At 42.1% G+C, this 14,060-nt stretch overlaps 1 protein-coding gene across 1 annotated transcript; it reads right to left on the bottom strand.

The window, feature by feature from the left end:
* Positions 1-337: 337 nt before the first annotated feature.
* On the bottom strand, positions 338-13,845 carry MATN3 (matrilin 3; the record flags this gene model as incomplete). The annotated part of the gene is made up of 7 exons (XM_080615933.1): positions 13,643-13,845; positions 11,615-12,184; positions 8,091-8,213; positions 7,182-7,304; positions 6,005-6,127; positions 5,069-5,191; positions 338-465 (listed from the first exon to the last, which is right to left on the bottom strand). Exons 1-7 carry the CDS (start codon positions 13,785-13,787, stop codon positions 338-340), a joined length of 1,335 nt encoding a protein of 444 aa, XP_080472059.1. The 5' UTR covers positions 13,788-13,845.
* Positions 13,846-14,060: the final 215 nt, after the last annotated feature.

Raw genomic sequence — 14,060 nt, forward strand, 5'->3', positions numbered from 1 at the left:
CGTGAAGTTGTCTTGAAAATCTGGGACATAATAGGAGGGATCAAAACTGAGCATTTGCTGTAGCAGTAAAAGTCATCTGGAAAAATTATGAATAAAGCAGTTCAACATAGCATATATAACCTAGGGGATGTGGGTATATGTATTTTATCTTTATCTTGGTACTAAAGCCCTTCAATAAAATGTGAAAACATAGTAATATTTGAAATAAATGAGATTTTGCTCCATAATATTTCTAAAATCACCATGAAAATACTTTCTGTGTTAAGGCATTTTCATTCCACAGCTTATATCAAAACAGGTACCTCTAAAATACTAGGAAATAGCTGAATGCAGAAGATCATATAAGAAAAAGGATATATTTTGTAGACAGAGCTTCAAGGCGTGAGGTGACTGAGTCCTGCAGGGCAGCTATGGCTTCACACTTACAGGACTCTTCAGTAGTTACAAGACTGCTTGTTATGGCTCCTAAGAAAGAAAACAGCATTTACAATATTTATGACAATTATCAAACACTTAAATCCGAGGGAAAACACTTGATTCTGCAATGGGAGTTGAGACCTCATGCTGTGAGACTACAGCAAGCACTGAAACCCAGGGCAGTTGAGAAGGAGGGACGAAGGCTGGCGTGGAGACACAAATTCCTCTAGACCATGTTCCTCAAAGCCCCTGGCCTTGAACACTGCCAGGGATGGGGCAGCCATAGCTTCTCTGGGCAACCTGTGCCAGTGTCTCACCACCTTCACAGTGAAGAATTTCTTACTTATATCTAAACGTATCTAAATAGAATCTAAATCTATACAAAGTCAAGGTTGCTGCCCTGTCAAAGCTGGACTGTAATGGCATTTGGGGTACCAATCATTGCCAAACAGCACTCCTGGGAATGCATTAGTCTAAAGCCTCCAGGAGTTTTGCAAGCCAAACAGGAAGGCACATAGTGATTTTAACCACATAAAGAGTCAGTCAGCGTCAGAGATTAGTCAGTTTCCATCAGTTTCTTAGATGTAGATGGAATTTAGATACTGAAGTCTCAGTTTGGGAAGAAATAAGAAGAATGTAATTTACCACTGGTAAATAATACATAAATGAAAGCAGGAACACATGCATTCATTTAAAATACTAAGCAATAGAGTTCAGCTAGATTATCAATGTGTATCATAGATACAATGTGTATCACCCCACAAGTACTACTGGTTTGTAATGTTGGCAATATACATGCATAGGGAGTATAATTTTTGATTCAAGAGGCACGAACATTCCAATGTCACATGAATATGGATAGAGGGAACAACCCATTCAAATAGGCCCAAATGAATTTAAAATCTAGTAGAAAGGCACAGCAGTATTAATTGAGGAGCCAGATAGTATGACAGAGAAGTCATCAGTCTGTAAAGCAAGAGAAAGCAAGTATTGCCCTACATCACAGTGGTTCCATTGAATCTGTTCCTAGGTCTTGCCCTCAGTCTTCCAGACTTACAGAGGACTATCCTCAGCTGTCCTGAAGAATTCCTTTTTCACCATAATCCGCCACAAGACCAGGGATGATCACAAAGGGCTCAGAGATGATAATTTCGTTGTGGTATAATGTGATTTCTTAGCTATGTGAAAGGTAATTTAACCTCACCTACTCTACTAAGAAAATAGAAGTTAAGCTCTACCACTTGCTGCAGGCTTATAACAAACATGTCAACAGCTACAGAAGCACAAGTTCTGTAGTAAGATTACCATCTACATCTGAGACCAGAATAATAAGCTTCCAAAGGTAGAGCCTTCCTAAAAGAGGGCCCACAAGTATGAAATACCCTTTCAACAAGTTATCAAGAGGTAGTACCTGCATGTAACATCTGTCTCTTATACATGCTTTTTTTCTACATTGCCTCCAAAGGCGATAACAGCAGATTATTCAGTAATTTTTTCTGTAGTTATATAAATGCATAGCTGATAAATGCCAAACAAATAAGGTGAGCATTATAACAGTAAAACAATAGAAATATTATACTTGGATACAATTTCTCTTCTTTTTTTTTTTTTCTGAATTTTGGGTTCTTTTTTTGTTTCTCAACCATGCCATTGATAGTTCCATTTTGCAGGGAAACCGCAAAGTCTATGAACAGATTCATTTCTAGCAGTGGAGAAATTACTTTGTCTTAGAGCCAATGTTGAAACTGGTGTCTCCTTGATTCCACTGAACTGGTATTTGTTCAGCTCCCTTCTTTGAAACGTTTCACAGGCTTTATGGTCAGTGTACAAAGAAGAGCTGTTCACGAGTCAGCTGGAGGAAGGCCAGTTCAAAATACCACACCAACGTGGCTGGTTTCTAACCAACTGCCAGGGTTTTTTTTATGTTTGCAATGAAATTCTCCAACAACAGGTACAGATCCAGATCCAGATCCTCCTTGGATTATGTCCATTTTAACAAAATTACTTTTCCAGCTAACCTTGGCAAGTGCCCAAGAGTACCCTGAAGTCTTCTACAGTCCTTCTGTGAAATGTAGAGTCTTCCAGTATTTGATATTCAAAATCTTGGACACCCCTATTGCCACTGGGATGCTCAACAAGTCATACCAAACATGCTAGATTTATGTTTTTCTACTGCATTTTACTGTTTAAGCATACTGTTACACTGTTTAAGTTCAGACCTATTAAAAATTACTATATTTACAGATGACATTTGGCTATATCCACCTATTTTATAACTTTGCTCTTACATGGGGCTCTTAGCCACGTGATGTAATGGCAAGTTATTCCTGCTCTGAACCAGAAATCATACTAGGTACCTCTTGAGGTCCCTTCCAGTCTGACTATGATTACTTTGTACAATCTGTGCTCACTCAGACCGCAGCTGCCTGGCCTCACCAGATGTGAAGTGCTAGACCACCTCCAAAGGCATGATAGGACGAGTTTCCAGTACACAGTAGCTCTAGTCAGGAGACCAGGAGAGGAAGAAAAAAACCCTTCTAAAATGATTGCATATTTACTATGACACAAAGTCCCTGAGAAGCTAAAGAAACAAACAGCAACATGAAATTCAGTTGGGAGGGGAGGACACCACATCAAACTGTCTCCTGCATGGTGGTACACAGATTCACAATACTGCAAAGTGTTTTACTGTGTGACTAACACCAACTCTTCTCTCTTTAATTATGTCTCAGTTCCAGGCTCACTGAATATTGCATATTTTATATACAGAGAGAGTGAAGGCTTTAGTTTTAAGATGATAAAGGCCAAATAAATGGTAAGCAGTTACTAGCACTGTTACATATAAAGTGCTTTATATCTCTGAATGTTGCTCAAAGTGGTAAAGGCAGAGTGACATAGAGCTGTCTTATAACATGTGAATGCATGTGAAAATTTGTTAGACAGATCCAGCCCTTCTAATGACAGCTGGGACTGTGAGAATGAAGACCTTGGGCCCACTGTAGGATTGGATGTGGTTCGAGACCATCTTAAGAACCTGAATGTACACAAGTCCATGGGACCTCATGAAATCCATCCGCGGGTCCTGAAGGAGCTGGTGAATGAAGTTGCTAAGCCACTGGCCATCATATTTGAAAAATCATGGCAGTCAGGTGAAGTTCCCGATGACTGGAAAAAGGGAAATATAACCCCCATTTTCAAGAAGGGGAAAATGGATGACCCAGGGAATTACAGACCAGTCAGTCTGACCTCTGTGCCTGGCAAACTCTTGGAGCAGATTCTCCAGGAAGACATGCTAAGGCACATGAAAAACAAGGAGGTGGTTGGTGACAGCCAGCATGGCTTCACTGAGGGGAAATCCTGCCTGACCAATTTGGTGGCCTTCTATGATGGGGCTATGGAACTGATGGACAGGGGCAGAGCAGCTGACGTCATCTACCTGGACTTGTGCAAAGCATTCGACACTGTCCCACACGACATCCTTGTCTCTAAATTGGAGAGACATCAATTTGATAGGTGGACCACTGGGTGGATAAAGAACTGGCTGGATGGCCGCACGCAAAGAGTTGTGGTCAATGGCTCAATGCCCGGCTGGAGACCAGTAATGAGTGGTGTCCCTCAGGTATCAGTGTTGGGACCGGTCTTGTTCAACATCTTTGTCGGTGACATGGACAGTGGGATTGAGTGCACCCTCAGCAAGTTTGCCGATGACACCAAGCTGCGTGGTTCGGTTGATACGCTGGAGGGAAGGAATGCCATCCAGAGGGATCTTGACACGCTTGTGAGGTGGGCAGATGCCAACCTTATGAAGTTTAACCATGCCAAGTGCAAGGTCCTACACCTGGGTTGGAGCAATCCCAGGCACAGCTACAGGTTGGGCAGAGAAGAGATTGAGAGCAGCCCTGCAGAGAAGGACTTGGGGGTGTTGGTTGATGAGAAAATGAACATGAGCCAGCAGTGTGCACTCACAGCCCAGAAAGCCAACCGTATCCTGGGCTACATCAAAAGGAGCGTGACCAGCAGGTCGAAGGAGGTGATCCTGCCCCTCTACTCTGCTCTCGTGAGACCTCACTTGGAGTATTGTGTGCAGTTCTGGTGTCCTCAACATAAAAAGGACATGGAACTGTTGGAACAAGTCCAGAGGAGGGCCACGAGGATGACCTTGTGGTGCCTGGAGCACCTCCCGTATGGAGACAGGCTGAGAAAGTTGGGCCTGTTCAGCCTGCAGAAGAGAAGGCTGCGTGGAAACCTCGTAGCAGCCTTCCAGTATCTGAAGGGGGCCTACAAGGATGCTGGGGAGGGACTCTTCATTAGCTACTGTAATGATAGGACAAGAGGTAACGGGTTCAAACCTAAACAGGGGAAGTTTAGATTGGATATAAGGAAGAAATTCTTTACTGTGAGGGTGCTGAGGCACTGGAATGGGTTGCCCAAGGAAGCTGTGAATGCTCCATCCTTGGCGGTGTTCAAGGCCAGGTTGGACAGAGCCTTGGGTGACATGGTTTAGTGTGAGGTGTCCCTGCCCATGGCAGGGGAGTTGAAACTTGATGATCTTAAGGTCCTTTCCAACCCTAACTATTCTATGACTCTACTTCAATACATGTACTGAGCTGGGGAGGGTATGGGGGTATATAGAACAGCAATCTGCTCTTACTTGAGCAAGTCTTCTTGTCTGGGTTCAGGGTGTAGCCTTGGTAGCAGTCACAAGTATAGGATAGATCGTGTCTCACACAGACCTGCTCACAGTCATGCCTTCCAGGTTCACACATGTCCACAGCTAAGGAAGACAACATGAGAAGAGAAGAATATTAGTCAATACCCAAATCTTCAGACTTTTAAACTGGTGTTAGTAGTTCACTTTTGCAAACATATCTTCATTTAGAATCAAACCAGGATGTTTTTATTGCATGTCAGCACACTATTAGCCATAGCAGGGAAAACAAAGAGTGTTTCCATCTGGCAGTCAGCATCATAAAATTAATACAATTTTTGGAATATTGGCAACACTATTTTGCAGTTATAACAGATTGCAAAAGGAATTGAATTTGCATTGATCCACTTGCAAAGTAATTATCCAAAGGAATTTCAGAGAAGAAATAACTGTATTTAAGAAATTATTTGGCATTATTTCAGCTCTAATTGGGTTGAGTAAGACACTGTTTTACAGAGTGAAAACATCATAAACAGAAGAGTATACATGGCTGCTGAATAAAAAGAGACTTGGCACCCACTGCCAGTTACAAAGTGGGCACCTTATGTGTGAGGCTGATGATTTCTGCCAAATTTAACACGTCAGCTCTGAAGGGGCAAGTTGAGAGGGAGTTCCTGTATTTGGATATCTTTGCAGTAAGGAGGTCCAGTAAGGCACAAGGAAAGAAAAAATGATGGAAAGAAAGAACGAAGGGAAAGAAAAATTAAAAAAAGAAAAGTGAAGACCCCTCCTGGACCTAGAGTATTTTTGTTACATCACAAAGATCTGTATGGATGAGAAACTCCTGAATAATTTATCAGAGAAATAACACAAATTAACCTGTTTTTTAAGAGCTATTTGCTTTTAGCTGAACACAGTATTTCCCTAATCAGGTCTCACCTGAGCAAGTCTTCTTGTCTGCATTCAGAGTGTATCCTTCATAGCAGTCACAGCTGTAGGATCCATCATTATTCAAACACACCTGTGCACAGTCATGCCTTCCAGGTGCACACATGTCCGTGGCTGTAATGAACCATGTTTTAGAAAAGAAACCTATTAATCCCTCCCAGACACTCAAGCATTTTAAATGCTTCAACATTCATAAATACAATTTAATCAGTATTCTAATTAGGATTCAACCAGCACCCCACTACATTATTATATTATGCTGCAGACAACTAAATTCAGTTACTAATTATTTAATGCAGGAGGCAGATATCAGGACTGCAAGACATTACTACACCACATCTCATGCAAGTCTGATTTTCACAAGCAATTATAACAATACTGAATATGCCCAGTAAGGATGAAGCTAAAACACCATACTGAGAAGAAAACAAATGCACAAATAAGCAGGACTACAAGAAGATTATGTTCTCTCTTCACAAATAATAAGAATGAAAACTTAAGTGGGAAGAATGCTTATGTGCTCTCAAAGGGAGGGATGCACTTACCAGTTATAAAATAGCTGCCCTAAGGCTGGTGCTGCTCAAAACTTCTGGATTAAAATAAACAACAAAGAGAAGTATTTGGAGAGAAAAAAGTTTTTATAATAAACTATTTTTTTCAGAGTGCCAATTCAAGGAGTAGAAAAGGAAGAAGCTGCTGTCGGTGTAAGACCAGGGTTGCTGTATAGCAGAACCCTACGCAATTTTGGGAGCAGAAGTGGCAAGCTGTAAAAACCCCTATGTTTCAACAGCAAAGATGGGGAGGACATGGGAAAATCATCAGGCTCTAAGTTCTCTAGGGACCTGTGGCACTCACTCTCCAGTGGGGACACAGTGCTGGAGGGCATCTCCAAGTAGGTTCATTCTCTCTCAGGGACTAAGTTTATGAAGTACTATGAAGACCATAAAATGGTAGGTAAGTGCCACATTGCATTTTTTTAATCAATGCATTTAAAGAAAAATGCAATGCTGCTGTTATTGGAACCAAGGGGAAAGACTCCAGGTCAACTCTCATTTTAAGAGTTGATGTCTGTAAGCAATTTTTCAACTAGAAACAATGAGGGTAACTCACAGAAAACATGTCCATGTCTCCATGAATTTCATATATTAAAGTAGCCTTTAACTCTTACATGAACAAGTCTTCCTATCTGAATTCAGGGTGTAGCCCTCATAGCAGTTACAGACATAGGATCCATTGTTTCTCACACAGATCTGATCACAATCATGCCTTCCAGGTGCACATGTGTCCACAGCTGCAAAACACATGTTAAAACAAGTAATTGTTAATAAAAAGCAGTTTAAGATGGAGTGCATATTCACATTATCAGATAGATTTGGAATCAGCTCAGAAATTGCAATAGTAGTTGAAAGAATTAGAGTAACTGGTAGGAGAAAATATCTATACAGTGTCTACATCTGAAGACTTCGTTTTGTTATCTGGCCCTAACGAATGTATCTGTAGGCATACAGATAACAAGGATGGTGATAGAATCAAACTATTTCTCACCATTACTTGCAGTAAAGTTTTATTTATTGTTTAAGATACAGATGTTCACAATTTTAACACAAATACACGAGTAGCTTCTCAAATCCCATTATGGTGTTAAAAAGTGGTATTTTTCTAGTTGAGCATATTTACTGAAGGAGTAATACCTGTGGATGACTTTCTGGCAAAGAACGGCCATGCACCCAGATCAGCAAGTGCCTACGTGGAGTTTGACATGAACTAAGGGACAACAAAAGGTGAAGGAGGATGGTAGTGAGGCACTGGGAGTAAGAATCCCGGCAAGATAAGAAGGAGCTGGAATTTACTGAGTTGCTAAATTGAGGACTGTTGGAAAACTTTGAAGGTCAGGTTCTCACACCTGTGCTTAACCAATTATATGTTGTTAAGGGCCTTAAAGATAAGTATCCAATCACAATGGGCCAAGTTAGTGTAAACAACTTTAAGAAATAGTATATAAAGAGTTAGTTTTCTATAATAAATGGCTATGTCTGATCACATTGATCTCCAACTGAGTTCATTCCACGACAAATACCTGAGCAGGTTCTCTTATCTGGATTCAGAGCGTAGCCTTCATAGCAACCACAAAGGTAGGATCCACTATTGCTCTCACAGATCTGCTCACAGTCATGGGCTCCAAGTGCACACATATTTGCAGCTACAAAGGGTATTTACAGAAAAAGGAATTTCAGTTATCCCAAAGGAAAGAAACAGTCATGAATAATTTATGCTTACAAAAGTACATCTTGCACTGTTTGCAGGATTATTAGCAGTAAATGTCAGTGCTGTGCCACTGTCACAGAAAGTTACAGGCATCTTTTGCATCATTCTATAGCCAGAAGAAAGAGGTCGTGACTGACACTGGAACAACTGCATTGAAATAACACAACACCTGAGGTGGCAGCGAGGATGGATTGAAAAGGGTGCAATAGGGAGAGATTTTAAGAATTTTGTAACATAACACTGGAAATGAGAACTCAGCAATGAAAAAGACCTGGCCTTTTTTATCTAGTCCCTTTCTATTACAGGCAAGCAGCTGAAATAATCCCAAAATATATGTCACTGTCTGGCAACTTACTAACTTCTGCTCACTGGCATACAACCTGATTTATTAATTCCTGCTGCACTGTAAAAAACTCCCATGCAAACTGAAATGCAACAGAAAATAATAAAATAAAATATAATACAATACAATAAAATAAAAAAATAAAATAAAATAGCAACAGAAAGAACTTCAGGACCAGGAGGACAAGAAAAATGACTCAGAGGTGCTAGGGTAACACACTGTCTTCTCAGGGATAAAAAATGTGTCTGTGTCATGATAATCCAGATGTATCAGCCAGCAAAAAAATCCACCATTGCAAGATGGGGGTGTGAGGGCTGCAGTTGCCCTGACCCATCAGATTAAAAAGTCAAGACCAAAAGAAGACATGGAGGAAAGTTTCTACAGTAAGGTAGCTTTACAGGCACATGGATCTCTGAATTGAAGGACAGTACAGAAATAATGTCCAAACCTCATAGAACTGAGAAGCTGAAACTGCAAACTACAAAATGAGATTGAATTTTTGAGGACCAGCCAGTTCCTCAGCAAACAGTAAGGCCATCTGCCTCATCAGACTGAGGAAACAGCAAACAGTGATAGGAGAAGCAGTGTGATGGATGACAGCTGATCCATGTGTGCTGTAGTGACAGGACACATGACACAACTGTGGTAATGCTAGGCCATCTCTGCAATGCACTATATGTGTTGACAGTCTTTTCCTTTACAGCTGGTCTAACCAAATAACTTATTAATTACTGATTAGTTTTTCTCAAGTATATCTAGCTTTGGATCTGCCACTTCTTTGGTGCCTCTGTTTCTCCCCACAGACTGTAAAGGAAACCTAAATACTCTCTTACAATGTTGCTATGGACTACTGGTAAAATCAAACTGGAAAGCTATAGTGGTGAGATAAGAAATGAGAACACAGAGTGCTTGAATCTTCTCATGTATTTCTGAATGCAAGGCAAGACTTCCCTTTTTCTAAAAAATGGAAAATTTTGATGTCCCCTAATAAGGCTCATAAGGTCTTTTTTTTTTTTGTGAAAACAAATCTGAAACCAATCCAGCATCTTTTCATTATGCTACAACCTTGGGAATAGGAGAATTCATCTCCATGACTTATGAACAAAATCTGTGGGTGATATTTTCAAACATAACTGAGAAGCTCAGACTCAAATGGTCAGATTTTTGTGGTAGGAAAGTCTAGCCTCCACTGACTTGGACACAGATTCAAGACTAAGATTTTCCACTTCTAGGATGGTCTCATGTTGAACGATGCTTTCAGTGTATCAAGAACTTGATGTTAGCCAACCATTTTGCCCCTGAGCATTGGTTTCACTGGTTTTGATTCACCCTACAAACAAATTTATTTGCCTTGGCCAAAGCAAAGAAAATCCTAATTGTCACTGGTGGGGCTCGATTTCTGACGCAAAAGCAGCCTGGAGCTGGAAAAGACCCAGTTTACCCACAAAGTCTTACAAGACCCTTTTAGATTCATTTGGTTTGTAGGAACCTTTTTAAAAACGATTCCTTTTACCCTGTTCATGTTCATGAATCCCACAGATTCTAGCTAACTGCACTCAGGTAACTTAGAGTTACACTGGAAGTGTGTATGTGTGAGCTCTCCTTGGTTTATCCTCCAGCCTAGTAAGACCATAATTTCTATACTTTGGCACAATAAACAGTGAGTTTACTCTTAAGAACAAGAGATTTTTCTATGGTGCTATAAAAGGACTTGCTTTGGCAAGAACATAAGTGGAGAATTAGTGCTATGTTCACAGCATACATACCTGTCCAGCTAGATGGGCACTTGTACCCTTCCAGCTACCAGAGAGAGGGTCTGGTCACGCCAGCAACCCAACATGATGTCAAGCCAAACCTCAAGGCTTTTCCTATGTTAATTATTGGGCAAAGTGTCCTGCCTGCAGATAGTTCTACACATTTATTTCATGCCTAGAAAAAGACATCTATTCACCCTAAATGTATTCAAGAGGTGTGGTGGTAATTTTCAGTAAGGCTCTGAAATAACAAAGTCAGACATTGCCAACCAAGTTCCTGAGGCAATGGCTGTTATTTTAATTTTCTTATAATGTTCTTTGCACCCGATTTTAGCCGTTACTTGATGGAGACTCGTTTTACAAGAAATTTCCTTAGAAATCTACTAGAAAAATCTACTTCATACGACTTTTTAACTGTTAAAATGTTGTAATTTGATTTTTGCGAGTAGGGCTGTGTCATAGCTATCTATAGGAAGTTCTAAATACTCCAGATACATGACCTGTTTCTTCTGTAAATGAGAATAACAACCCACACTGGCCTAAGATCATAAGTGGAGTCCTAGCACGAACCAAATAGACATCCAGCATTTTTCCAAGACCAGCCCTGAAAAAGCTAAGCTAATTCAATCTGTCCCACAGTTCTCTGTCTAAATCAAGTTGCAGAGAAACAGAGAAAGGTCCAAGTCTGGCTCACTGGAAAAGCCCAGCAATGCCTGCAGAGTGAAAGCCCATCCTGAGATGACCTGCTTTTTTGTCTGGGCACTTCATCCTGCACCAAATTTCTCCAGCTAGTGTGGTGGCTCACCTGCTACACTGATTTTCTTACTCTGACACTATAAGAAACCCTTCAGCACCACACTCCCACCTTACTTGCTTCCCAGTGAGATGAGAAAAGACATGAGCAGACTGCACAGCTCCAGTGTGGGCTCTCAGTAAGTCAGTAAAAATACGTAGCCAAATCCCGGCCAGATTGATGTGCTTTCTCTTGCACTAAATCAGATCAACTAGTAACAAAAAAGGTCCACTGAAATCAGATCTGTAACTTGCATGGTAAGGTCACCACTCAAAATTAAAGGTCATTACTTGGCCTCCACTGAATAAAAGGGTTGGCTTGTTTGTTCAATAGATGGAAAATGCATAACACTTCTGAGAAAGAAATACTGCTTTCTTAGGGAGTAGGACCACAGTAGAAGCCAAAAGGAGCCAAATTAGACCACCCTCTTGGACTGACCACCTTACCACAGAGAGTCTCTCTGAACTGGGATGTCAGCTTTTCGATCACACCGTAGGTCTCCACATAGAACACATGTTCATCCAGTGGTTCACTGGCCATTATCCTCAGAGACTGCATGTCTGCTCGGTCTACCCCAATTGCATAGATCTCAATGCCAGTGGTCCGGGCTCTTGCTGCCACATCTTGAACCTGGTCTTGTGGCCGTCCATCTGTCACAACAATGATCACCTTGGGGATATTGAAGCTTGCTGGCCGGGTGCCCATTTCCTCCGTCAGGACTTCATCCATGGCAGTTTGGATGGCAAGGCCAGTCATTGTGCCAGCAGACAAGGGCTCCATGTGCGATATAGCCTCTTTCATTGATGCTTTATCAAAGTAGGTCTGGAGGGGGAACTCTACCTTAACAGTGCTGGCATAATTCATGACTGCCACACGAGTTGCTCTTTCACCAACATCCAGAGTATCAATCATTTTTGACAAGAAGATTTTCACTTTCTCAAACTCTTCAGGTCGGACACTGCGGGAGCTGTCTACGATGAAGACGAGATCAAGGGGCTGGTTCTTGCAGGCAGCATCTGTCGAGAGGGAAGGGAAACGTTTCAGTCATCTCCTACACAGGACCAGAGCTCTCCCCCTTGGGCAATGAGAGCTGTCGTGGCAAACTGCTCCTACCAGATAGATGTTGGCACCTTTCATTCTTTCCTAAAAAGCTTAAAATTATAGTGAGCAACACATTAGAAATTCTTAAGTGTTAATTTTGACAAGTAATCAATAACTGAATTTTTCTAAGCACTAACTGATAGGTCCACATTTGAGCTCACAAGATGTCTAACTATCCTTGAAACAAATGGTTGTGTTCACATGTAACAGCCAATGCCGAAATTTAGCAATCACATATAAATGTACTTACTTTTTATTTTCATAAAGATAAAGCCTGAATTCCATTTGTATATGTTACAGAAATAAAATGGTAAAACAACAGGCTAGATTACATCATGAACAGGTCCTAACAATACAGATTGCTTACTAGGAATTATTTCTTGTTTGTAATTCACAATCCAAAGTACACAAGAAGAAGAAATAAAGGCCAACAGGAAAAAGATGCAAATGGTGCTGTGATAAGGGCTTCTTTAGAAGTTATATATAAAGGGCCTCTTTATAAGAGGAGAGAAAGAAATGAAATTACTTTTGAAGTAATTTTACATGTAAAACCAAACATTTACACAGATTTCTAGCTTCCAAAATTCCTCATTGACATACAAATCTACACAGAAACAGAAAAGCCAAAACTTTTCTTCCAATGCATAAAAAACTTTTTTTCTCTCGTGAAAAAGGAAGGAAAAAAAATCAAATTGTGCAGGTACAGCTTACTTCTATCAGGAAACACAGCAGCAGAGTTGATTTTGCCTTTGGACAGAGTAATGGACTGGATGGAGCTAGGATGCCCTCCAGGTGTATTACAGACGACTCTACACGCATTCCACAACTCAGTTTTTTGCATAATGATTTAGAAGAATGGCTTTGTGCCCTCTGGGAAGCTGAGAAAATGAAGAAATGTTTGCACATGCACATGTAGCTCAAGACATGGAAGAAAAAGACTCATAACTCATGTCCTTAAAAAAAAAAAAAAAAAAAAAAGACCAAATACAAGGCTTGTAGGCAGAAAAAAATTACATTTTAGATTAAGGGGAAAAAAAACCCAAAATCTTTTCCGTGACTCTGAAATAAAGACGTTTCAAGACGTGAACCCAGGTAGGGAAGAGCTATGTCGGGTTTAGAGATTAGCAAGGCCAGTTTTGCGCGAGAAAAAGCAGTTGGCACTTGTCCCTGCAAGCGAGCGGTCCTCGGACCACTGCAGCTACAGCGAGGTGTCCCTGGGGCGCAGGTTCCCGGCAAAGCTTTGAGCAGCTCAGCACGAAAGGCACAGGGAACAGAAGCAGCGCGGGCTGCACCGGAGCGCTGGAGAGCGGCGAGTGCAGGAGGGAGCAAGGCAGGGAGCGAGCGGCGGGATCACCCCCGGGCTGGGCCGGTACCTGCGGCGGCGAGGTCACCGGAGCGGTTCCCGGGGGGGCGCGGCTGCAGGCGCAGGCGGTGCGGGGAGGCCCGCGCCGCGGGCAGCAGCTGCGGCAGCAGCAGCAGCGCCAGGCAGCAGCCGAGGATGCCGAGCGCCCGCCGCATGGTGCCGCCGCCGCCGGCACCGCCCGCCCAGCCGCCTTTAAAGCTGCCAGCGGCAGTAGGGGCCACAGGATGGGATGGGACCGAGGGCTGTCCCCTCCGTCCCGCCCGGGGGTGCTGCCCTCGGTTCCCCGCCCCGCCCCGGGAGGGAAGGAAGGGCTAGAAGGGTCGGAGCTCGGCTTTGGTAGCTAGTGCCAGGGCGAGGACAGGCTTCAAAACTGGGAGCAGCGGAAGCTCAACCAGAACCGCAGCCTTTCTCCCAGCGCTGGAATCATT

Source organism: Psittacula echo (assembly GCF_963264785.1).
Source record: "Psittacula echo genome assembly, chromosome: 4".
In the NCBI taxonomy this organism is placed as follows: Eukaryota; Metazoa; Chordata; class Aves; order Psittaciformes; family Psittacidae; genus Psittacula; species Psittacula echo.